The 23322-nt window shown below is 48.6% G+C and overlaps 1 protein-coding gene across 1 annotated transcript in view; it reads right to left on the reverse strand.

Moving 5' to 3' along the window:
- Positions 1-23322, reverse strand: part of SAE1 (SUMO1 activating enzyme subunit 1) — a 66953-nt gene that overhangs the window by 17407 nt on the left and 26224 nt on the right. The window contains exon 6 of the mRNA XM_090260189.1: positions 16306-16411. Coding sequence (XP_090116315.1) covers positions 16306-16411 — 106 coding nt within the window. The remainder of the gene's footprint in view (positions 1-16305; positions 16412-23322) is intronic.

Genomic DNA, 23322 nt, shown 5'->3' on the forward strand with positions numbered 1-23322 from the left:
GAGGAAGAAGCCTATGTTCTAGACAGGCAGCAGCCTCAGAACTGACCCCAGCCCCTGACAAGTTCTTGCTTATTAAATTCTCCTCTTTGTTCTGCTCTCCACCCTCCTAACTAGCCAGACACACACACATCAGTGTTGACTCTGCATTTCTGAAGAGCACCTCCCCACCAGTTTCCAGATTATAAAACTGTTCCATTAAGATCAAACATTTTCAGGAATGGAGCGCGGCTCTGCCAAAAGATGACTCATTGAATCGTATCAAAACACTGCACAAAATTAGAGTTCCAAACTTGATTAACTTCATCTGAACCTTTTAATTAACTCAGGTTGCTGAAGTCTGGGGCAATGACATTCACTGCCACAGATGACAGGCTGGTGTCTCTGCGAAGGATCAGGGCTTGCCCATGTAACTGGGAGGGCAAACTCTGGAAAGGAGACCCCAGGCACCTTCTCCTGTATTAGAAGGAAAACTGTGTACATGCGAATAATTACTACTTCTACAAAAAGAAATTAACACAAATTCAAATTTAATCTGAATCAGAATAGCAGATTAGTGTTACTACCAGATTTTGGAAAGCAGTATTATTAATCACTGTATTTCTTTTTACAGATATCTTATTGCGTTTAAACAGTGCGATTATATTTAGCATAATCACTAAGGCCACCGGAAGAAAAACAGTATTTTCATATAAAAAAAAAAGAATATTGCAAATTAACCCCAATTCTATTGCTGTCCCCCAAAACAGCCCAATCAAGGGGGGAGGCGAAATCTATATAAAAACCTCATTTGCCTGAGAGACGCCTAAAGCTCTCTCTGTCAGACACTGCTGCCCCAATCTCTAGCGCCCCCCACCCTACGACCCACAAGCCTCCCCCCAGGCCAGCTCACTCAGTGCAGCGTCCTGGAAACCACCATCCTGGGTCCCACTCATGTGCAGGACTGTGAGAAGTAGTCACCCTCTTACACAGCTGCCTGTCCACCAAGGCAGAACACTAGGGGTGACCATTAGCCAGCTGTTCATTCACTGAATAGGTAGGGAGCGCCGACACCAGGCCTGGCCCTGGGCCGGGGACACACGCACGGCCCTCAGACACCGAGCGAGGAAAAACCTCAACTAATGAGAGGTAACGAAGGTGGGAACCAGAAGAGGGGCTCCGACAGTGTGATGGGGCCCCACAGGGCAGGACCACCTCCTCTTCATGGGCCCCCCAGCCGCTACACTGCCTCTACCTCTCGCCCTCAGAGGCTCAGGCTGCCGGAGGGCCACTGCGCCGTCTGCCTGCGGAGCCCGGCCCAGGAGCCACACTGCCTAGGTTGCCATCCCGTTCTCCTATTTCCTGTCACCCTGGGCAGGTGACAATGTCCCTGTGCTTCCTCTATAAAGTGGGAATCATGAAAGCACTGACCTTACAGGGTTTAAAGATTAAGTGAACTAACCCACGTAAAGCACCCAGGACAGTGCCAGGTGCGGAGGGAGGACTCAGTAAACGTCCGCACTCCAGAATCCGGGCTCCTCTACCCCACCCCATAAACCCAGCTCACTCGCCCCAAAGCCGACACTGTTCATGCAGAACTTGCTCCTCTAACCAAGTTACCACCCGTTCAGCCGTGGGCTCTGGAGGCTCGTGACTTAGTGAAAGATGCTCTCCGAATCCCACTCTCTCCCTTCACGGCTCTTAATCTCAGTTTGTGATTGAAAGAAAAATTTTTTTATCCTCACTGGAGGACATTTTTAAAAAATGCTTTGAGACAGAGAGAAACATCAATTGGCTGCCCCTCACACATGACCCAGCTGGGGACTGAACCTGCAACCCTTCAGTTCATGAGACAACGCTCCAACCACTGAGCCACAGGGACCAGGGCTCAGTTTGTGACTTTAAGCCACTTGTGTGAATTCACTTGCATAAGGACTGACCTGTCTCCTCTGCTGGATGTTTACTCCGTGGGGCAGAGCGCGCATCTGTTTTGTTCACTGCTACTTACTTCATGCCTGACATGGGCTTGCCCCCTGGTAGGCACTGAGAGTGTCTGTTCCACGGGAAGCCTCAGCGTTTGGGGACAATCACACATGAGGGGAGAGGGCTCACGACACAGATCCTACAGGCCTGCTCTTTTACTGGTCGAGTTGAACAGTTTTCAAGATAATCCAGGATGACGAGTCACCCCATGGGCGTGAGCTCAGAGGAGGGACACTTTGGGAAGCCACCATCCGTCTGGCTCCCTCGGCCCCTTACCTTTAAGGCATCTGGTCATCTGCTCAGCTCGGCTCCTAACCCTTTCCCCTTACCTCTCCCTTAGCCTTTCCCCAGAAACTTACAAGGATGTGTGTGCACGTCCTCACTCATGCATTCTTTCATCCGCAAACATGTCCTGAGAACCTGCCCTCCACCCCCACACTGGTGCTAAACAGCGCTGGGGACCCGGCAGGGACCCAGACAGGGCCAGGCCCTGCCCTTGAATGCAGAGCTCCGACTCCAAGGAGGGCACACTCATAAGCCTGTCTGTCCCCACGGCCACACAGTACTTTGACCTCTTTCTCCTGAATGTCACCTCCGGAGTGGCCTCCCCTACAGACTTACTCTGACAGGCCCCTTCCGGGCTCCAAGTCCTGGTCCCCCTTTCACCTCTAATGCAGCCCAGTCTATGACCTTGTCACACATCAGCTCAAAACAGGGCGAGAATGCTGTCTCTGGTTATTTACATCTCACCCCGCTCTGAAAAGAATTCGAGGCAGCCGGGTGAGGCTGCTGACGGGGGAAGGAGAGCAGCACTTCTCAGAAACGGCCTGAAAACAAGTTGCCATTTTTGCCTATCAAATTAAAGACCAAGATTACTCAGCCTAAGCGAGAAGGCCGGGGCTGGCTCTGTCGCCTGGAGCTGGTGCAAGTGTGGATGTTCAGTAAACCACGTGAAAATGAGGTGCTGAGGATCTTTATGGAAGGTCATGCCCCTTGGCTGGTGATTCAATTATGTAGTCATGGTCATCGCCACGTTATTTATACCACAGAAGAACTAGAAATAATTTCACATGCAATAACATGACAGTTATATATGATATACTGACCGAATGAATACTATTCAGTTATTAAAATTATGTTTAAGCAGTTTTTAGTCACGCTGTCTGTAACACTGAGTTTTTTAGAGGGAATATCATATCCACATTCAGAACGAGATCCACGCAACAGTAAAACGGAATGAGACAGGTACAGCTGCCACCAGCCCCATTTTAAAGGCGGGAAACTGAGACTTCAGAGGCTCAGGGTCACAAAGGACTCAAATCACTGCCCTGGTGGCCTCTACGTTATACTGCCTCCCTAGGCGCAGAGACCAGATAGAAGACATGCTCATTAAAAAAAATCTCCCCAAACAAACTTGGCTCCCCGCCCCCAAGCCCACCAGCAGTTTGGAATAGGCCCCCTTTAAGACGCTGCAGCTAAACGTTCTATTTCTCCTCTAAAGAAATGTCAAATGATTCCTGGGCTTGACTCTCACCTTTAAAGTGGAACACTCTGATTAGTGAGAAAAGACTGTCATTTACAAACAGAAGGGGACAAAAAACTAAAACGCAGAGGCAACTTATGCAGCGGATGACCAGCGCGCCCCCCGGGCCCTCGTGCCCCCCCCACCCCCAGTCAGCCTGGCCAACGGCGCCCGCTACTCAGCCCGCGAGCCTGACAGAGCCCTCCACATTCAGGCCCACCCTGCCGGTCACAAGCAGCAGGGAGACAGGGTCTTTTCTCTGGCCCAGCACTTGAGTGGCACATGACCTTGACTCTGGGCATCTGCTGCTCTCTGCCAACCGCCCTCACCGAGGGAAGATGGCACAGGACATCCCCGTGACTGTTGTCTGACAGAGAAAAGATGTGAGGCTTTAAACAAGAATCGCAGCTGGGCTTGGGGCCCGAAGCTGCTCCCGCAGTCCAACAGGCCGGAGCCTGGGGCGGGGGCGGGGGCTGTGAGCCAGCGAAGAGAAAACAAGGCAGGTTGCTGACAATGTTGCCCATTATTGCGGACTGCCAGAGCGAAGTAAAAAAATGTCACAAGGCTCTTGTGAAGTTCAGACTTTACAGACACAATGCTGTCATCAGGGATGCTACTAACGAAACTGACTGAGCACGTGGAGACAGCAGTGCTCAGTGATGCTTGATACGCCCTAGGTGTGGCGGGCCGGGCAGAGGACGGCCTCTCCCGGATGAAATTGCTCCTTGTGGAAGTGGGGCAGTCACAATGAGACCCGCTCTCACGAGGCATGGAAAGCACTTAACCGACAACAGTCCATGCACAGCGTGCAGGACCTTCATCTAACGCCTGTGCCCTGCTGAGGGAGCTGCAGGGACGGTGACGCCTGTTTTTCCGATGGAGGATGGGGCAGGTGCCTAAGCAGAGTCGGCTCTCACCAGACCATCCGCCGAGGAGCACGTATGGGTCCTGGTGCCCTCCCCTCAGCTCTCTCTCTGTATGACAGCGCCTTCGTCCTTTCTGAATGACTGCGGTCTGCCCTCGCCCCACCACTGATAAGGCAGTGGCACCAAACAAACAAAAAAAACCCCTGTTTTTTCTTTCTCCCTCCCTACAAATTATTTTTAAACATTTGTGGTCATGACAGCAGCAAGTCAACAAGTGCTCAGCTGCTGCCCCATTATCGGAACCCATTTCCCTGTGGCTGTCTCCTCGGCAGTTCTTGTCATTGCTGGACACCAGATGCCCCTGGGGACCGCCAGGTCCAAACAGTGATGACGGCCTGTGGCCTGGTGTACAAAGGTTACAAGTTCTAAAATAGTACGTCCTTCTGAAGAGAACTGATCACCAAATCAAGCTGAGGTCTGGAGACAAAGTCAATTTTTAAAAAAATCATAAAATCAGGGAAGTTGGGAGTGTGGTGGGGGCAAAGAGAATTGAGGAAGGAGGAATTGAATAAAAAGTTTCTAAAGTCTATCTAACAATTAAAACATTATGGCCCTGGCTACTGTGGCTCAGTGGATTGAGCGTCGGCCTGCGAGCCAAGTGTCGCCGGTTCGATTCCCAGTCAGGGCACATGACTAGGTTGCATGTCAGGTCCCCAGTTGGGGGCACAAGTGAGAGGCAACCACACAGTGATGTTTCTCTCCCTCTCTTTCTCCTTTCCCCTCTCTCTAAAAATAAATAAACAAACAAATAAATAAATAATTTAAAAAAAATCAAAATTAAAATTAAAAAAAAAAAAAAAAAAAAAACATTGAGATGTCCGTCATTAGGAAACCTTGCAAAGGAACCCACGCAGCCCTGGCTGGTATGGCTCAGTGGGTTGAGCATCATCCCATGAACTAAAAGGTCACTGGTTCGATTCCCAGTTAGGGCATATGCCTGGACTGTGAGCTGGGTCCCCAACAGGGGCCATATGAGAGGCCACTGATCGGTTTCTTTTGCATTTTGATGCTTCTCTCCCCCTCTTCTCTAAAAATAAATACATAAAATCTTAAAAAAAAGAAATCATCCCATGCAATGATGAGGTATAAAATACTAGAAAGTTCTAGAAGAATACACAGAAATGGCACTTTCCTCTGAGCTATCTAAATATTTTATTAAGCAGATGTCTTACTTTTGCAACTTAAAAAAGGAGAAAACAGAAGGATTGCAAGGCTCTCACACACATGGCCCCTGGGAGCAGAGGACTGTCAACACCTCCATGTCAGTGAGAAAACAGAGGCCACAAGTGAAGGGACCCACTCAAGGCCAGGAAGTACTGGCAGAGCTGGGACCTAAATGTCTTCCTTCCAAATCCAAATGTGGAGACCTCAAGGCTGAGGCGACTGAGAAGGTCCTACTGGCAGGACAAAAGAGACGTAAACTCAAACTTGTTGGCTCGATCTATGAACCAAGAGCCATCACTCACCTTAGACAAGATACTGATTTCCCCACGGGGGGCCCCCGGGCCTGACCTCGCCCACTCCTAGCAGAGACGGGAGCTGCCCCAAGCACCTGCTACATGGACACAGGAGTCAAGGGGAGTGGAAGCGCTCCTCACTCTTTGGGAGGCTTAGGCAGAGTCCTGCAGGCAAGGCTGGTGTTTACAGGTACTTCCTGTTCTGCGGCACAGTGGGGAAAAGGCCAAAGGCCAACTATGCAAATTAGCACCACCTAGATGGCTTTATGCAGGCCTCAAATGAATGAACAAAGCCACAAGTTAAGAACCAGCAAGATTCTCCAAACTTGGGACAGGTGACTGCACGTCTACCAAGTCCCTGCTCTGCGTCAGGCCTGTGCTGGGCAGCCCAGAGAGGAGGGAGCTGTGGTCCCCGCCTTCCAGTCAGCGGTTGTCCAGAGGGTGGGATGGGATGACACAGGAAGGAAACGCAGCTCAGGAAGTGAGTTAGGCCATGGAGGTAACATCAGAGCTGAGCAGTGAAGATAAGAAGGAAGGGCCGAAGCGGGTACTCCAGGCAGAAGGAATAGAGGTGTGCAGAAATGACAGGGTGACAGCAGGTGGTGACAGAGGTCTGGGGGACAACAAGCAGCTCAGAAGGATTGTAGGGTTCACGGAGGGCGGAAGGAAAAGGTCAGCTGGCCTGGGTCTGGGATGCCAGTCCAGGAATCTAAATTGTATCTGAAGTCAAAAGAGAATCATGGAGGGGAGGCTGCAAGGAAAAAAAAACTTCATGGAAGGGTTTTAGTTTTTCAACAGATGAGTCTGGTGACTGACGACGGAGGAGGAGGAGGAGGTCCCCTGGGAGAACTTCTGGGCATGAGCATAGGAGGGACTGACTCCAAAGGGCACCACAGAGGGTGCCAGTCTCGGGCTCCAGGTGAAAGGAGCTGTCAATCAAGTTCCTGAACTTGACTAATGCTCTGCAGAAGAGAAAATGACAAACGGGCTGGAACAAAACTAAGTAACAGCTCAACTCGGAGCACTGCTTTCCAGCAGACCCGTTCCAGCTCCAGGTGTACACGGGCAGCCCGTTGGGGCACTTCAGGGCTGACCTTTAATCCTTATCCTTAATCCAATCCACAACCAACAGTGGGGCTCGGCAGGGGAAAGTGACTCACCAGAGGCCACCAAGGGATGTCCTCTGCCCCTCTAGGACCTGCCTCCAAGCCACAATTTGTATTTAAGGTCTCACTCAGCTCTAGACAAAAACTGAGGCTTGCTTGCAGCTGGAAAATTGTTTACCCGCCAATGTACCCTCTACAGTGGGCCTAACGCTACTGACGCCAGAGGAAAGACTCTTTGCAGAACAAGGGCCCACCCCAGCCTTGCTCTCGGCGGGGTCTTACGCATGGTCTCTGGCCTGGTTCTCACAGGAGGTTCCTCCCACAGCAGAGGTCTCTGGGGGGCACCTTCCCTCCAGAAGAACTGCGCAGAAAGAGATGGTGAGGACGCAGTGCTGAACGCGTCCCCTTCCTGCGGGCCCGGCACAGAGAGAAAAGCCCTTTGCAGGTATTATTCAACCGGCCCACGAAATAGCGAGGTTTTTCCAGATGCTGAGAACCAGCTTTTTTGGAGGCTCTCTTTTGTTATTTTAGGTTTTATGTTGAAATAAGTTTAGACTTACAGAAAAACTGTACACAGAATTCCTGCATAACTACATCTAGGTTCCCCGAACGTTAACATCCTACCACACTGGTCTTTATTTCTTTATACGTATTTATATCTATATACATACTTTTTTACTATATGATTTGAAATTTGCCCCTAAATACTTTTTCTGTATTTCCTAAAAAGAACATTCTTACATAACCATAAAACAATTATCAAACTGATAAAATCAACAATGATAGAGTATTATCATCTAATTATAGACCTTTATCAAATTTCACCAATTGTCCCATTAATAACCTTAAGAGCAAAGAGAAAATTCTCCCACCTCCTGGATCCAATCCAGGATTCCACATGCCATTTAACTACCAAGCTCTTGATTCTCCTTTAATCTGGAGGGGGTTCCTCAGTCCTTCAGGATACTTTTGAAGAGTACAGGCCATTTTTACTATTTATTTATTTATTTTTAGAGATGGGGGGAGAGAGGGAGAAAGAGAGGGAGAGAAACATCAATGTGTGGTTGCCTCCTGCACATCCCCAGCTGGGGACCGGGCTCACAACCCAGACATGTGCCTCGACTGGGAATCGAACTGTCAACCCTTTGATTCACAGGCTGGCGCTCAATCCACCGAGCCACACCAGCCAGGGCAGCCATTTTTTAAATAGAATATTCTTCAATCCGAGTTTGTCTGGTATTTCCTCATAATGAGATTCTGACTAGAATCCCTTAACAAGTAACCCTACGTGGCGCTGCATCCTCCCCAACCCTGCGCGGGAGAGCCCGTGTGGCGCTGTGACTCTCAGTGCCTCCTATCCGCAGGCATAAGATCTATTTGCCCTATTCTTGCAATGCTAACTTGATATCCTAATCGGGGAATAATCTGCCAGGGTTCTCTAAAGCCTCTCTCAATATTAAAAAGCATCTTGGAGGAGACACCTATCCTGACTTTGCAGCATACTTCCCCATCAGTTTTAGTATCCATCATGATTCCTGACTGAAACAATTTCTAGCGCTATGGTGAAAAACCGTTATTTTATCTGCATCGTTCTTGCTCATTTACTGTTATTCTACAATCTATTTACTTATTCTCTCCCCCATTTACTTACTTATTCACTTGTCAGTGCAGACTCATGGGTTCTCATGCAATGGGTTACCATCTATTGCTATCATTATTTGGGGCCTGAATTGTCCCAGAGCTGACCAGCAGGGGCCCCTTCAAGTTGGCTTCTGTGCCCTTTTGACATGACCAACCCATCATTCTTTGAACACTTCTTTCCCTTCTGGCTCCAAGCTCACCTGGAATTTTCTTTCCCCAGCCCCAGAATCAGCCATTCCTCCCAGGGGCCCTATTTCCTCGGATAGTAACGACCGCGATCTGGGTATCAGGTGTGTTCATTGTTATCAGTGTCTTTGCTTCTAAGCCCTCTCAACAAACAGAGCTAGAAAACACACATGTATAAATGTGAACACACACACACATATCTATTTCTATGTCTACAAATGAAAACCATGGGTCCATCTAATGACTCAAATTTTGATCCAATCCTACAGGATTTCTTCTAGCTTTTCCTACCTTCCAGTTACAGGAACTCCCTTTTCTGGCAAATAAAAAAACAAACAAAGCCCCCTGATTCTCATTACCCACAATATATATTAACCTATTTATTTGCTTAATTCTAGAACACATAGTAAGCAGTTTCAGAATTGCTAACCCATCCCGCTGTGAAAAACAAACCTACTAACCGGAGTTCAGTATTTGTTTATAGTTCTTTTTTCTCTAGTCTGAGGATATACAGTCAAAATATTGTATTCAAGCTGCACGGGTTGGTTCCTATTTTTTCCGCCTCAGTGCAGAAACATCCCCATTGAAAACACAGCATTTCATAGACTTCAAAATCAAAACACAGAGAGTGAATCAAGGTGCTGACATGGAACCCAGGTGCCCAACTCCTGTGGCGGGGGTCTCCCTCTGACCGCTGACCCTTCAGAAACCTGGGGCTTTACAGGAACGCAGTGATGCCAGCCACCCTAGGTACGCTGACTCAGTCCCTCTGAGCTGGAACCAGGGAATCTGTGTTTTTCAGATGTTCCCAGAGCGACTCTGATATCCTATCAGTTGGGAACCACTAGCTATAAGATAAAAAGCCTAAAAACGAGGGGCCCTGACGGTCTCCTCCAGCAACTGCCCACCGGGCCCCAGTCTTGCGGGGACACGATCTCGGCACGGCTGCCCCTGAGCAGGGCCACCCCTCGGCCTGCGACAGCCTCACCCCCTCCACCGCCTAGCAAATACCTATCCTTTGAAAGCCAGCTCTGATGTCTCCTTCTCTATGAACACTTTCCAACTCCCCAAACATGGCCAGCCCCTCAGCTCCCTGAGCCCCCGCGAGTTGGCTTCAGATCACTGTGGAATAATTCGCACACGTTGAAAATCAGAACAGCACAGCATGGCAGCTTTCTCCATGGCCCTCAGGAGCAGGAGTATTTCTCTGTCTTTTCCTCTGGCAGTAAGACTTGCTCTTCCTCCTCTCATGGCTCCCAGGCACGGGATCTGGCACACAGCAGGTGCCCACAAAATGTTTGCCCTCCGATTATTTGCAGCTTCAACCCTATGGCTCAAAGACGGCCTAAGTTCTTGGCCAGAGTCATCAGATCAGAGACCGAGAACGTTAAGGTTGCCAAGGATTCTCTGCTAAGAAATTCTCATCTTTAGTCCATTTCTCCCTGCTCTGGACTAAACCTGCCTGTTATCACTCATGCTGGTAAGTGAATGCTGTTTCCATACAAGACCTGGTATTTTTAGCACTCCTGTTATGATAAACTCACACTAACCTCAGAAGGAACAAATCAAAGTCAACTTTTTGCCACAGGAAACCAGCTCATGCTTACTGTTTTGCAACATACCATGGGAAAATAATAAAAAGATGAGACCTTTTGCTCACAGATGGGGAGACCGACTCTCAAGATAGTGGAAAAATGCAGCAGGAAACGTTCAGTCTGGCCACTATCTTGTAAGCAAACTGGAAAAACACTCAGTGCCCAAACAAGGCGACACGCACAGGATGGCAGGGCAGCTGCGCCCCCCGAGGCTGCGCTGTGAAGGGGCAGCAAGAGCCATCTCCGGGTGAGGGGAAGGCCAGGGCCAGCACGGCCCGGATGCTGCGGGGACACCAGTGGGAGGCTGCTCTCCCTCTAGAGTGGAGCAAATGACCGGACAAGCAACAGTCACTCATGCCACAGATATTTATTTCTCAAGCACCTACTATGTCCTCCAATGGGGAAACAAAGTCAGCGTCTCTCTGAGGTATTCTCAGGTGTGCATCACCGCCAAACATCCTGTCCTCAGAATTCTTAAGGCCCCATTAGCTGGGTCAGTCATATTTCTAGAAGGCTCTCGGGAACAAATTTCAAGGAGTGGGAGGCCCTGGTCAGGTAGCCCACTTGGTTATTAGTGCATCATCCTGATACTCCAAGGCTGCAAGTTCAATCCCTGGTCAGGGCACACATTAGAATCAACCAATGAGTGCCTTGATTAGTGGAACACCAAGAACTGGGGAAACCGAAAACAACTTAAGTGACTTTCAAGATGAGACTGGTCACAGAATTTATCAATGACATCAAGTGAGAACTTACTGTACACTTTTAAAACGTGTAAACTTTCTGGAATAGATCATACCTGATAAAATTGTTAAAAGCATAAAAATAAAAGATACGGAAAAGCTAGAAACAAGCTTTTGCCAACTATTTAGAATGAGAAGAGATTTCAGAGACAGGACTAACTGTCCATTTTATAGGTGAGGAAATAAAATCCTAGAGAGGCAAACTGACGCACCTGCCCAAGGTCCCAATGACAGGCGATGGCAAGTGTACTCGGCAGAAGGCAACTTCACCTGTGGAAGCTCCCAAGGTGAAATCCCAGGAGAACCTCACAGGTATGTGAATGGCTGAGTAGAAAACTGAAAGAAGTATGTCACTGACTATGAGAACAAGGTGATACACCCAGAGTCAGCTTAATGCTCACAATCGGAGGGCTCCAAGTTGCTGGCAGTAACCAGGGAAAGAGCACAGGAGCAACTCCCTCTACTTCTAGAATCTTATAGTCTGGCAGGCAGTTGAGGGAGCTAAACAAGTAGGCACCAAGAGAGAAACTCCCAGAGAGCACACGAGGCCCTGTGCCCACCGCATGTGGAACACTTCTGGGAGTTCCAGCTGCAGCACCTCTGCAAAGACATAGCAGAGCTCAGAAAGACCAAGAGGAAAAAGAATCATCAGGCATGTGCCTGATAACACCCAGGAAAGGTTAGGACTTGTCACCTGCTGCAAAGAGGAAGGCTCGGGAAAGGCTGGATATCCAAAACGCCCAGGAAGAGCATGTGGTGTGCTGTAAAGGAACTGGACCCTGCCCTGGCTGGTGTGGCTCAGGGGATTGAGCACTGGCCTACAAATGGAAAAGTCACGGGTTCGATTCCCAGTCAGGGCATATGCCTGGGTTTCGGGCCAGGTCGCCAGTCAGGGGAGTGTGAGAGGCAGCTGATCAATGTATCTCTCGCATGTTGACGTTTCTCTCCCTCTCATACTCCCTCCCTTCCACTCTCTAAAAATAAATAAAATCTTTAAAAAAGAAAAGAACTGGATGCTGGAGGACCCTGGAGGCTTGGGTTTTAAATCTATCACTTCCTTTCTAGGCCTCCTTCTTATAAAAAGAGTTAGCCTAATTAGAATTGAGAAGTGGGTTCACTTTGGTTGATTCTTGTATGTGCCCTGACTGGGGATCGAACCCGCAACCTTGGCATATCAGGATGATGCTCCAGCCAACTTAGCTACCCAGCCAGGGCTGGCATCATTAAATAGAACTGAGAAGTGGATTCATTCTGCATACCAGGTCAGGGACTGACGGCAGGCAATGCTGTTTAAAGGATTCCGAGGCTATGGGACAAGTGGCCTCTTGGTTCACATGTGCCAGCCAACGACAAGGGCTCCTTCAGCCTCGTCTGCCACAGGTGAGCGATGGAGGGAAGAGTGGGCAGCGCAGATCTGCCATCCTTGGCCTAGATGATGTGTGGGGTTGCCTCCTTCTTTTAAAATTCCATGACTATTACAGAATGGTACATGTGAAAATGGTTAACATGCTACATTTTATGGTGTGTGTGTTTTACCATAAAAAAACAATTCAATGGCTATTAATAAAGTTTAAGAAAAAAAAGATTTTATACATTTATTTTTAGAGAGAGGGGAAGGGACGGAGAAAGAGAGGGAGAGAAATATCAATGTGTGGTCGCCTCTCACACGCCCCCAACTGGGGACCGGGCCCACAAGCCAGGCATGTGCCCTGACTGGGAATCGAACTGGGGGCTCTTTGGTCCGCAGGCGGGTGCTCGATCCACTGAGCCACACCAGCCAGGACAATAATAAACATAGTTTTAATCACCAAATCCAAAGTGCTGGAACTTGAAACTGAAAAGAACTAGCACTGTTTAGAAGAGAAGTAAACATCGGAAATAGATAGAATGGGGCAAAACAGGTTTACAGTTGTTCGTTTGGAAAATAATACAATAATTAATAAAGCAATAAATTCTGTTTCACATACTCACCACTGTAAACCTACTTCTGCCCCATCCTGTATTCTCCTACAACGTGTCCCAGGCCAAAAATAAAACTCAACAGGATTGTTGCTATGACGCGACTACTCAAGTGTGGAATTAAGCATAAACTGAGTCAAGCCCCAAACCCCCGCTTCCTGACAAACGAAGAACAAAACAGAAGCACACAACGCCACGGACGCGGACAGCGTGGTTTCCCGACCTGCCGTAGTACACCCCCAGCCTCACAGAGGCCCCTGCCGCAAAGGCTGTTAACAGCCCGTGGCCAGAGGGGAATCTGAGTGAGCCTCAGGGAACTTAAGTCTGTGGCTCAACATCACCCATCTAAAAACAAACAAACAAACAAACAAACAAACAGTGGAGCCCTGACCAGAATGGCTCAGTTGGTTGAGTGTCACCCTACAAACCCAAAAGTCACCAGTTTGATTCCCAGTCAGGGCACAGGCCTGGGTTGCGAGCCAGATCCCCAGTCGGGGGCGTGTGAGAGGCAACTACACAGTGATGTTTCTCTCCCTCTTTCTCCCTCCCCAAAAATAAATACATAAAATCTTAAAAAAAAAAAATCAGTGGCGCCAGTGCTGAAAGCTAGGTCTATTTTAATTCCAAAGCTCAGGTCCTAAACAAGCACGCACCACTGCCTGCCGTGCTTCTTCCTCGTGCCCGGTCTCCTCCCCAGCCCAGGGAACTCCTAGTGGGGAAGGTCAGCAGCATGTGGGTTAAATATACACCTTTTCCCACATTGTTTCCAGGATATTCATGCCTCCTCATCTTAGTGATAGGCTCCTGAGGGCAGGGGTTGACACAGACCTGGATCTTCATCAATCCATGCCTTTTTTCAAAAAGATTTTATTTATTTATTTTTAGAGAGGGGAAGTGAGGGGAGAGAAAGAGAGAGAGAGAAATATCAATGTGTGGCTGCCTCTCACACGCCCGCAACCAGGGACCTGGCTTGCAACCCAGGCATGTGCCCTGACTGGGAATCGAACCTGAGACCTTTTGGTTCACAGGCCGGCACTCAATCCACTGAGCCACACCAGCCAGGGCAGTCTGTGCCTTTTAAAACACCTATAAACAAGGGTACAGCAGCTGCTTCATGTGGGCATGGCGAGGATCCAATGAGTGCTGAGAATGCAGCTGGGCCGCTACTATGATGTGATATCTCACCCAGTATTTATTCATTCGACTCCAAAGACCTGAGCTGTTTGCCTTCTACCTCCTTTGCCATCAACAATCTGTGTCCTCTTCTGCAAAACATCGAGCCTCTCTGGGTCTCTGTTTCCTCATCTCAAGAAACCAAACGGGATATTCTCACTCTGTTGACCTCATACAGTGCTATGATGATGACCTGGGTAAAAAATACTGTGAACACTGCGAAGGGTTAGATCGGGGTCTCTCGGCCTTGGCACTACTGATATAGGGGCCAGATAACCCTTTGTCATGGGGGCTGCCCTGTGCTCTGGAACATTAGCAGCATCCCTGCCCTCTCCCCACTGGATGCCAATAACACCTCTCCTCAGCCCACCTCTAACAGTAACAGGCAAAAATGTCTCCAGACACTGCTAATGTACCCGGGCAGGCAACACTGCCCCTGGCTGGGAATCACCGTATCATAGCAAACTCAAACAGCAGTGGGTTAATTAAACAAGAAGCAGTCACACCCAAAACCTCTGCAAATTGCCCTGACTAGTGGGGCTCAGTTGGTTGGGTGTCATCCCACAAACTGAAAGGTCGCCGGTTCAATTTCTGGTCAGGGCACATGCCTGGGTTGCGGGTTTGGTCCCGCTCAGGGCACGTGCAAGAGGCAGCCAATAGATGATTCTCTCTTTCTCTCTCTCTCCCCTCAACTCTCTAAAAAAAACAAAAACAAAAACAAAAACTCTGCGAACTAACAGCTCCTACTTGCTGAGGGCACCGAGCAATCCGCTTCTCCAAGCCACATGCACTCTGGACCCCAGGCAGGAGGGCACTGCTGGGACTGCAGCTGGCGCTTCCTGGAGGGACTGTCTGGTCCTTAAAAGGGGCTGTTCTCTGCGTTCTGCACTCACACGCAAAAGCCGCATTTCTACTTAACCCATTTATTCTGATACAAATGGATATTAAGTGTTTTCAAATAGTTCATTCCCCAGTTGTCCTTGTTCCTAATCAGGTTAACAGCATTAATCAGCATGGGAAGAGCGTTACGCATGAATAATGTAAAGATAAACTTCAGCCCCTCTGATCTTACTAGGTTACTGAGGAGGCTTTATATAGTTTTATGCATCTCCCTCTGGTGAGGGAGGAACTTCTGTGAACCAGCAGAGCAGGCACTGGAGGGTGTTCCTGGAGTCTGCACAGACAAAGGGAAGGAAGGAGGTGGGAGTGCAGCTCTCCTCTCAGCCTGGGGAAAGGGAGACCAAATACTGTCCAAATGCAACCCCAAAACGCCTTGCAAATTTTATAAAGAAAAGCTACATTTCTACCCCGGAGTCTCCCTGAGAAAGGGCTACGGCTCTGCAGAGACACTGGCTCGTACAGGCCTTGGTTGAATACTCGGGCCTGGGACAGGTGACAGAGGGACATTCCCAAAAGCTCAAAAATGTCAAGGTGATTTTTTTTCTTTGCACCTTTCTGGTATTTTCCACAATAAATATGAGTAATTTTTGCACTAACTGATATTTTTACACTTACATGCTGTGCAACATTGAGAATATGAGCAACCTTAATCTCTCTGTGCCTCAGTTTCTTTTTCTTTAAAAAAAGGGATTGTAATAGCATCTACCCCCAATGGCTCGTGCTAAGCACTCAATGTTCGTTATTTAAATAATACTGGAACAATCAGAAGTGCCAGGCGGAAGAACAATGAGAAATCAGACAACACTTAGCTAACAGAGCAGGGAGGGAAGGGGGAGAGCTGATTTGGGGACCAAGGAGAACTCTGAAGAACAAAAAGTGGTCTGAAAAGGTGTTTGATTCATGACACTGTTATCTCAGGCTCAACTTTGGAGGGCTGTTCATTTCAACAATTTTTTTTTTAAGCAAAAAATCATTAAGAAACCAGAGCTCAATGATGGTCCTCGTCTCCCCTCACTCAGCTGTGTGGCCACTGAGAACCACTAATGAGGAACTTGACTCAGATGAGGCTCAAGAGCCCCCCGGACCCTGCAGCCCTATGAGCAGAAAACAGAACCCGGAGCAGAGGCGCAGCCCTCACCTTGAAGGAGGAAGTAATCCGGCGCTGTGCGCTTCAGGGCGGCCTTTGCTTTGTCGCTGCTCCAGTCCACCTCCAGCGCTTCTTTAACGGAGCAGAAGACCACCTTCTGTTGAAAAAAAGGCAAAACTGCTTAGGGATAAACTATGTTGGCTTTAAGTCACAAGGCAGGAGCTCTCCCCATCTCGAGACATGTCATTATCTACGGTTTACTGTCCGGTAGAAGCGGAGGCCCACTCAAACCCCATCAGCGTGGACGGACCCTCCCATGTGTTCCCCCGGGCGCTGGGATGCAGCTATGAATCGCACGGTCCCTGCGCCAAAAGAAGGCAGAGCAAAGCCTAAGTCCTGGCTCTTTCTATAACTCTGGCTGTGTTTACACCACAGAAATACTTGCACAAGAAAAGTGGTGTCTAAAAATACTCAAAAGTTTTTGTAACAGTAAATGAAAACTAATGAAAATTAATAACTGTTTCTCAGTAGAGGGATGGTTTGCTACTGCTGATGGATGGCAATACTAACAGGTAACAGCAAGAAGAATGAGCAAGAAGGATGAAACGAAAGCTCCAGGCTAAGGAAATGGAAATGACATTTGCAAAAGCCCTGTTAAGACAGGAGGAAGTGTGGCTAAAACCTGTTAAAGCAAATCAAATAATCTTGGAGAGTGCCGTAACATATATTTTAAAACACGAACAATTACATATGAATGAGAAAATGGTTTTCCTTTCCTTTTCCTGAATAATTCCATCCAAAAGCCATTTGCTGGGACTAAGGAAGGGCAGGGAAGGGAGTGAGTGGGCCCTGGCCGGTGGCTCAGCTGGTCGGAGCGCGGTCCCCGTTCACCAGAAGCTGGGGGGTTGGGTTCCCGGCCAGGGCCCATCCCCAGGCTGCAGGTTTGACCCCTGGTCAGGGTGCATATGGAAGGCAACCCATCCAATGTTTCCCTCTCACATCAATGTCTCCCTCTCTCGCTCGCTCTCTCCCCACCCCCTTTCCTCTCTAAAAGCAATAAACATTCTTGGGTGAGAATTTAAAAAATAATAATAAAAGCAACACTACTCTAGAAGCCATGAGCACACCACCAACACCCAGATCTTGGTTTCTAATCACCATGCTAGTGCCTCTAAGAGAAACATTTCTCCTTGGAGAAACTGCGGATTTCAGACCTGGGGCAGGGAGAGTACGAGAGAGCTCGGGGGCGTCCTATTGTGCCTGAAACAAGGAAGTGCGCCAAGAATAATGGGGACACGAAACTGAAAACAGGAGCCAGCTTAAAAGAGCGCCCACTGGTCAAATCTGGAAACAATTTGAGGATAAAAAGAAACACAAGTAGATTACAACACTTTAAATAAACTAGAACCCATTAGTCCACAGACCTAGAATTAATAGAGTTTAATGAGGAATGGGATATTTACATGTTTTCAAAATACCTCTCCATAAAATATATTAGTCACATAGGGAAAAAGAGGAATGTATTCGAAGGGGTCTGGCAGACACAACCTTCCTGCAACGATGCAAGCGAACGTCAGCAGTACAGGGGCGTATGGAAACCACGCGCCGGGCCGCAGGGCGTGATGAGAAGCACCCGCACCATGATTATTTTTGCCAAAACATGTAGCTGGAGTCTAATCAGGAGGGAACATCAGACGAACCCAAACTAAGGGATGTTTTACAGAATAACTGGCCCGTAATCTTCATGAAAATCTGGACGCACACATGATCCTAAACTGGATCCTTCTGTCACAAGGCCATGACTGGAGCAACTGGGAACACTGGAATGGGGTCTGAGAAATAGATGGCAGTGACGCAACCGGGTGCGTTTCCTGAGTTTGATGGTGGGTTTGCGGTCATGAAGGATGCCCTGTCTGAGAAAATACAGCCTGAAATACCTGGGAGTGATGGTGGGGGCATCATCTTGGCGCCGTATTCGCAGACGGTTCAGAAAAAAACGGCTGTGGACTCCTATGGGCCCACGAGGAGGCCTGGGAATCCCCACTCCCCATTCCCCTTGCTCCTACGGGCCCTCGAGTCAGTCCGGGAGCACCTCTCCCCTCCATCCCCTCCATCCCCTTCCCCTTTTTCCCCTCAATAAACCTGTTGCCTGATCAAAAAAAAAAAAAAAGCTTTCAGTACTAGCTACTTTTAGTGACTTGAAGATGGCTATGAGTATATAAATAATTTAAAACTTACAGAGGTATGTGTCTTCTCTTTCTTGTCCTTCCACAGACACACACCACAAACTCCAACCCCAGATATTTAAGAGACAGAGAGAGAGAGAGAGAGAGAGACAGAGAGAGAGAGAGACAGAGAGAGAGAGAGACAGAGAGGCTCTCAAAACAAGTGTAGCCCCAAATGGTGTGGCTCAGTGGATTGAGCACTGGTCTGTGATCTGAAAGGTTGCTGGTCAGATTCCCAGTCAGACACATACAACGCCTGGGTTACAGGCCAGGGCCCCAGTTGAGGGCACACGAGAGGCAATTGATCGATATTCCTCTCCCTCTCTTTCTCCCTCCCTTCCCTTCTTAAACAAACAAACAAACAAACAAACAAATAAACTGTTCTGCCTTTAAAAAAACCAACAGCCAAGTGTATAATTTAGGAGGCTCCGTGAACCAAGATCTATCAGCGACCAGGCAGTTTACACAGCCTGCTAAGGACCAAAATGGATTTTATAGATGAAAATTCAAATTGCCAGTGAAGGTACAACACTCATGGTTTTTAAGGCGGCTTTCTGCCCCCGCCGAACCATTCCTTTGGGCTGGTAAACAAGATGTTTGTACTGCCCTCAAACCTTTTGGTCAGTGGGTCTGTTTGACCTCAAAAGATAAGCCGCGTAGTCAGCCTCGTGACACTTAGTGCCTGGCACAGACTGCCAGACCCTTCTCAGCAAGTCTCAAGCGCAGAGCAGGCCGCAGCAGGACGGCCCGGGACCACTGTCACAACGAGAAAAACTTTTACCAGGCCTGACGCACGACCAAGACCTCAATCCAGACTTCTGTAGCCTGCCTGCCTAAAAGCCAGGCCACGAATCCACAGCTTCGTTAGGCCACTATCTGGTGATGAACAAGGGAAAAAGTTGAGTTTTATTCTCAGTCCCAAGCAGGCCCGCTTCTAACACTCTCAGGGCCTGGGGCAAGAGTACAGATGAAAACCCATAGATCCCGTCTACATGTTTAGTTATATTGTAAATCATGCTAACAAGCTACTAAATAAAGAATATTGTATTCTCCTGCCTTTACAAATACACTTGTACCTTCTCCACGGCCACCTGGAACACCAGGTTCAAATCTGGAATCCTCACGCTGCCTGGAGTGGGGTGCCAGAATGAGGCGCACTGGGAGGGCCGCCCCCAGCCCTTTCCCCTTCTCTCGTAGCTCTGTCCCACAACTTGAGTGTGGCCCCCAGCCCTTTCCCCTTCTCTCGTAGCTCTGTCCCACAACTTGAGTGTGGCCCCCAGCCCATCCTTACCCACCAAAATATCCACCCCCAGGCCTCAGCATGCAGACCCTGTAGTGAGGTCTGCACTCCAGAGACAGATCAGGAGGAAATCCAAAAAGCCTGGGAAGTCAGGTTCCAGGGTCCCAGGCATCCAGAATGTGGCCTAGAACTGGTAGGGGCGAAGGCTAGGGGCTCCACGGGGACACATCTCCTTGATCCTATGAGGGGAATGGCTGCAAGGAGGACAGAGTGGGACCTTCTAGAGCACCAGGGCCAAGGACAGAGGCCCTTTTCCCTCCCCAAGTCTAAGGGCAGAACAGTTTCCCAGGTTTGTCATGAACTTGTGAGCCCAGGCAAATGAATCTACCATTCAGGCCTGACTGTATCAAGCAACTTTTCGGGACGCTCTCTGGCATCTGGGGACGAGGACCGCAGTGCCCCGTCTGTGATGGGTACTAGGCCTCCAGCCACAGGTGACGGAGCCAGTGGAGGGCCCTGGCCCAAGCCTGGCTGATCAGACTCTTTCTCCTGGGAACTGAGAATCTGAAAGTTGGAAATGGAGCCATATTAAGGGCAGGGCTCTAAAGAGAAAGGCCAAATTCCTATGGCCTCCAAGGCTCCCCAGCTACCTGGCTTTCACCCTTCTCAGACCACAGTAGTTCTTTATCTCGCGCTCCTGCAGCCTGCCTCCGATCTGTGGCCCTTTTTCTGCTGTTCACACTACCCAAAGGCTACCATCGTCGCTCTAACAATTAGAAGTGAAATGAAACTTAACCAGGTTGCCCAATTTGTCTGTTGTAGGACAGATGCAAAAGGCGGGGCCTGCCTCACCGGCACAGATTTACTGAGAGAAAACACCCTCAACAACGGTGCTCTCGGGGAACGAGGGCGCTGTCAGGTGACCACCAGGCAGCCCCGCCCAGCACCCCCGGAAAGGACACACTCACCGGGCACCTTTCACAGCTCCCCTGCCCACACCCAGGCCCCCTCTCTCTAGAATGCCTATGGCACGCCCCTCCTTCCCCAGGATCCCTGCGCACTTTCACCCCAAGTCCAGGTACGACCAGTGACAAGCCTCTCACACCTCTGACAGCTTCCCGAGGCAGGGGTGACAGCAGAAGGCCCAACACCAAACAGACTAGATTTTCAATAAACAGCCAGGAGCGGCTTCTCATTGGCCTAAAATCCCAACAGTAAATATAACGGATGAATTCTCCACATGGTCTATGAGCCATCAAATTATGGGGTTGTGCTGGGCCATTTACAAGAGTGGGAAGCTGCAGTGACCTTGTCTGTGCAGCAGGAGACCGGTTGCTAGAGCCCAAAAAGGCAACGTGAGCCGCGCTCCCAAAGGGCACGCATGTCTGGGGACCGCTCTGAAATCACGGCGAGCGAGAACAGCAAAACACAACACGTGTCATGCATGTTAGGTCATTATTTATCTCGTATGTACTCATATATACTAACTAGTACCCCAACTTTATTACGTACGTGTGCACAGAAAGAATCCAAAAGTCACTATTGGGGAGGGGTTCCCATTCGCTCACCTTGCTCTGTGTTTTCCACCCCTGGGATTGCGAATAGCTTTTACTTTTTATATCGGGCTGAACATCTATAACACGTGATATAGTTCTGGATGTAAAGCTCAACGTAAATCAGAATCGAAACAACTTTCTAGGTCGCATTTCCACACCTTCTCACAGGAGGCTACAGTTTTCAAAGGCACTCTAACAACTGACAACCACAGCCGGGGACACGTTTCTCACTCAGCAGAGTGGCAAAAGGGCCTGAAGCTAGCACATGCCGCCCTCACGGACCGCTGGCTCTGGGATGTAAATGGAGAAAACTACTTGGGAGTAATTTAGCAGGCGGGGTCTGGTGAAGCTGAAGATGCACACATCCCAGTTTCTCTCCTAAGTGTCTACCCTGGAGAAATCACATGGCTGCCCAAGGATATCAGCTACACACACACACACACACACACACGAAACATTGATCACAGCAGCCCAATTTGTAACAGCAAAAACTTATCCACCTAAATGTCCATCAACAGTAGACTAGTGATATATTCACACAACAGATACTCTGCCAGAAAAAAAGAAAAAGGATTCCAGAAGCACTGTCCCAGGGAACTTGCTGTGATGATCAAACGTCCCGTATCTTTGCAATACGATCGCCAATAGCCACATTGGTTACTGACCATGTGAAATGTGGCTAGAGATGCTGAAGAAGCAATTTTTAAATTTTATTTAATTTTAATAGTCACATGTGGCTAGTGGCTACCAATATGGACAGCAAAGCCCTAGAACTACAGAAATCTAACACTGCTAGGGGAGCAAAGGGAAAAAAATTGGGAATACTGTAACAATATAATCAATAAAATATACTTAAGTTTAAAAAAAGTAAAAGAAAAGAAAAAGAAATATAACATTGCTCGTAAAAGGCCAGTGGTGGCATTCATAGACCATGAAACCAATTTTTAAGAAGTTAAAAATGCCCTGGCCGTGTGCTCAGTGGGGTAGAGCGTTGCCAAGGTTGCAGGTTCAATCCCATGTCAGGGTACATGCAAGAATCAACTAATGAATACATAAATCAGCGGAACGACAAATCGATGTCTCTCGCTCTCCCCTCCTTTCTCTCTAAAAAATAAAAATAAAAAGGTTGAAAAGCATACCAAAAAAATTCTGTCTTGCTGGGAAATACATACACAAGAAGAAATGCGCAGGAGTGAGAACCACAATCGAGGACAGTGGTTACTTATGTTGGGGAGGGACAGCCGGGGGCGGCCCCAAGCACACTGTTAATGCTTTATGCTCTGCGTTGCGTGATGGGTACGTGGTGAGCTATATCCTTCTTAATTTATACCTACAATATCACGTAGTAAGTTTCCTTCCTGTTTAGATTTACAAACACGTGATAAAACACCACGCCAAGCAGGGCTATATTTGCTCCTTCCAGGTACCTTACACAAATGTACCAGCAGCCCAGGGGAAAAGAGAGAGAGGCACACAGATTGGTGCAATAGTACTGGAAATGTTTTGGTTTTTAAGTTTAATAGTGTTTCACTGTTATGTTCTGAAACTTACATTAATGTGGCTTAATTCTGTTGTATCATGTATCCCCCACAGACTGGATGGCGCTGCAATGCTGGGAAGGATCCTGATCCCCAGAGCCCAGGGCACCACCAGCCCCCACCCCACACCCACCAGCTGGCACCAAACTCTCTGCAGTGTGCACCCTGCATTTCCCTGGCACCCCTCCCCCAAACCAAGTGATTCTGACAATTAGCAGCGGTTGGGCCTGAAGGATCTGGTGTAGGCGACTCAAGGACTTACTTCTGAACATTCCTGGCCAAGTCCGTGTCCTGCTTGTAAATCTGTTCTTGGCTTAGCTCACAAACCTAAATTATGAGAACTAATGACTACGAAAGTCAATCCAATTTAGTTGATCCCAAAGAAAGTTATTTCAATCATTTTTTAAAATTACAGTAATCTGTAGCAACAGCCACAAGTACACAGCACAAACATCTCCTGACCGTGACTGCACCGGGTGCTGCCTAAGAAGACAGCGGTGGACAGAGCC

The sequence above is a fragment of the Furipterus horrens genome, unplaced genomic scaffold (assembly GCF_987537825.1).
Source record: "Furipterus horrens unplaced genomic scaffold, mFurHor1.1.pri manual_scaffold_13, whole genome shotgun sequence".
NCBI lineage: Eukaryota > Metazoa > Chordata > Mammalia > Chiroptera > Furipteridae > Furipterus > Furipterus horrens.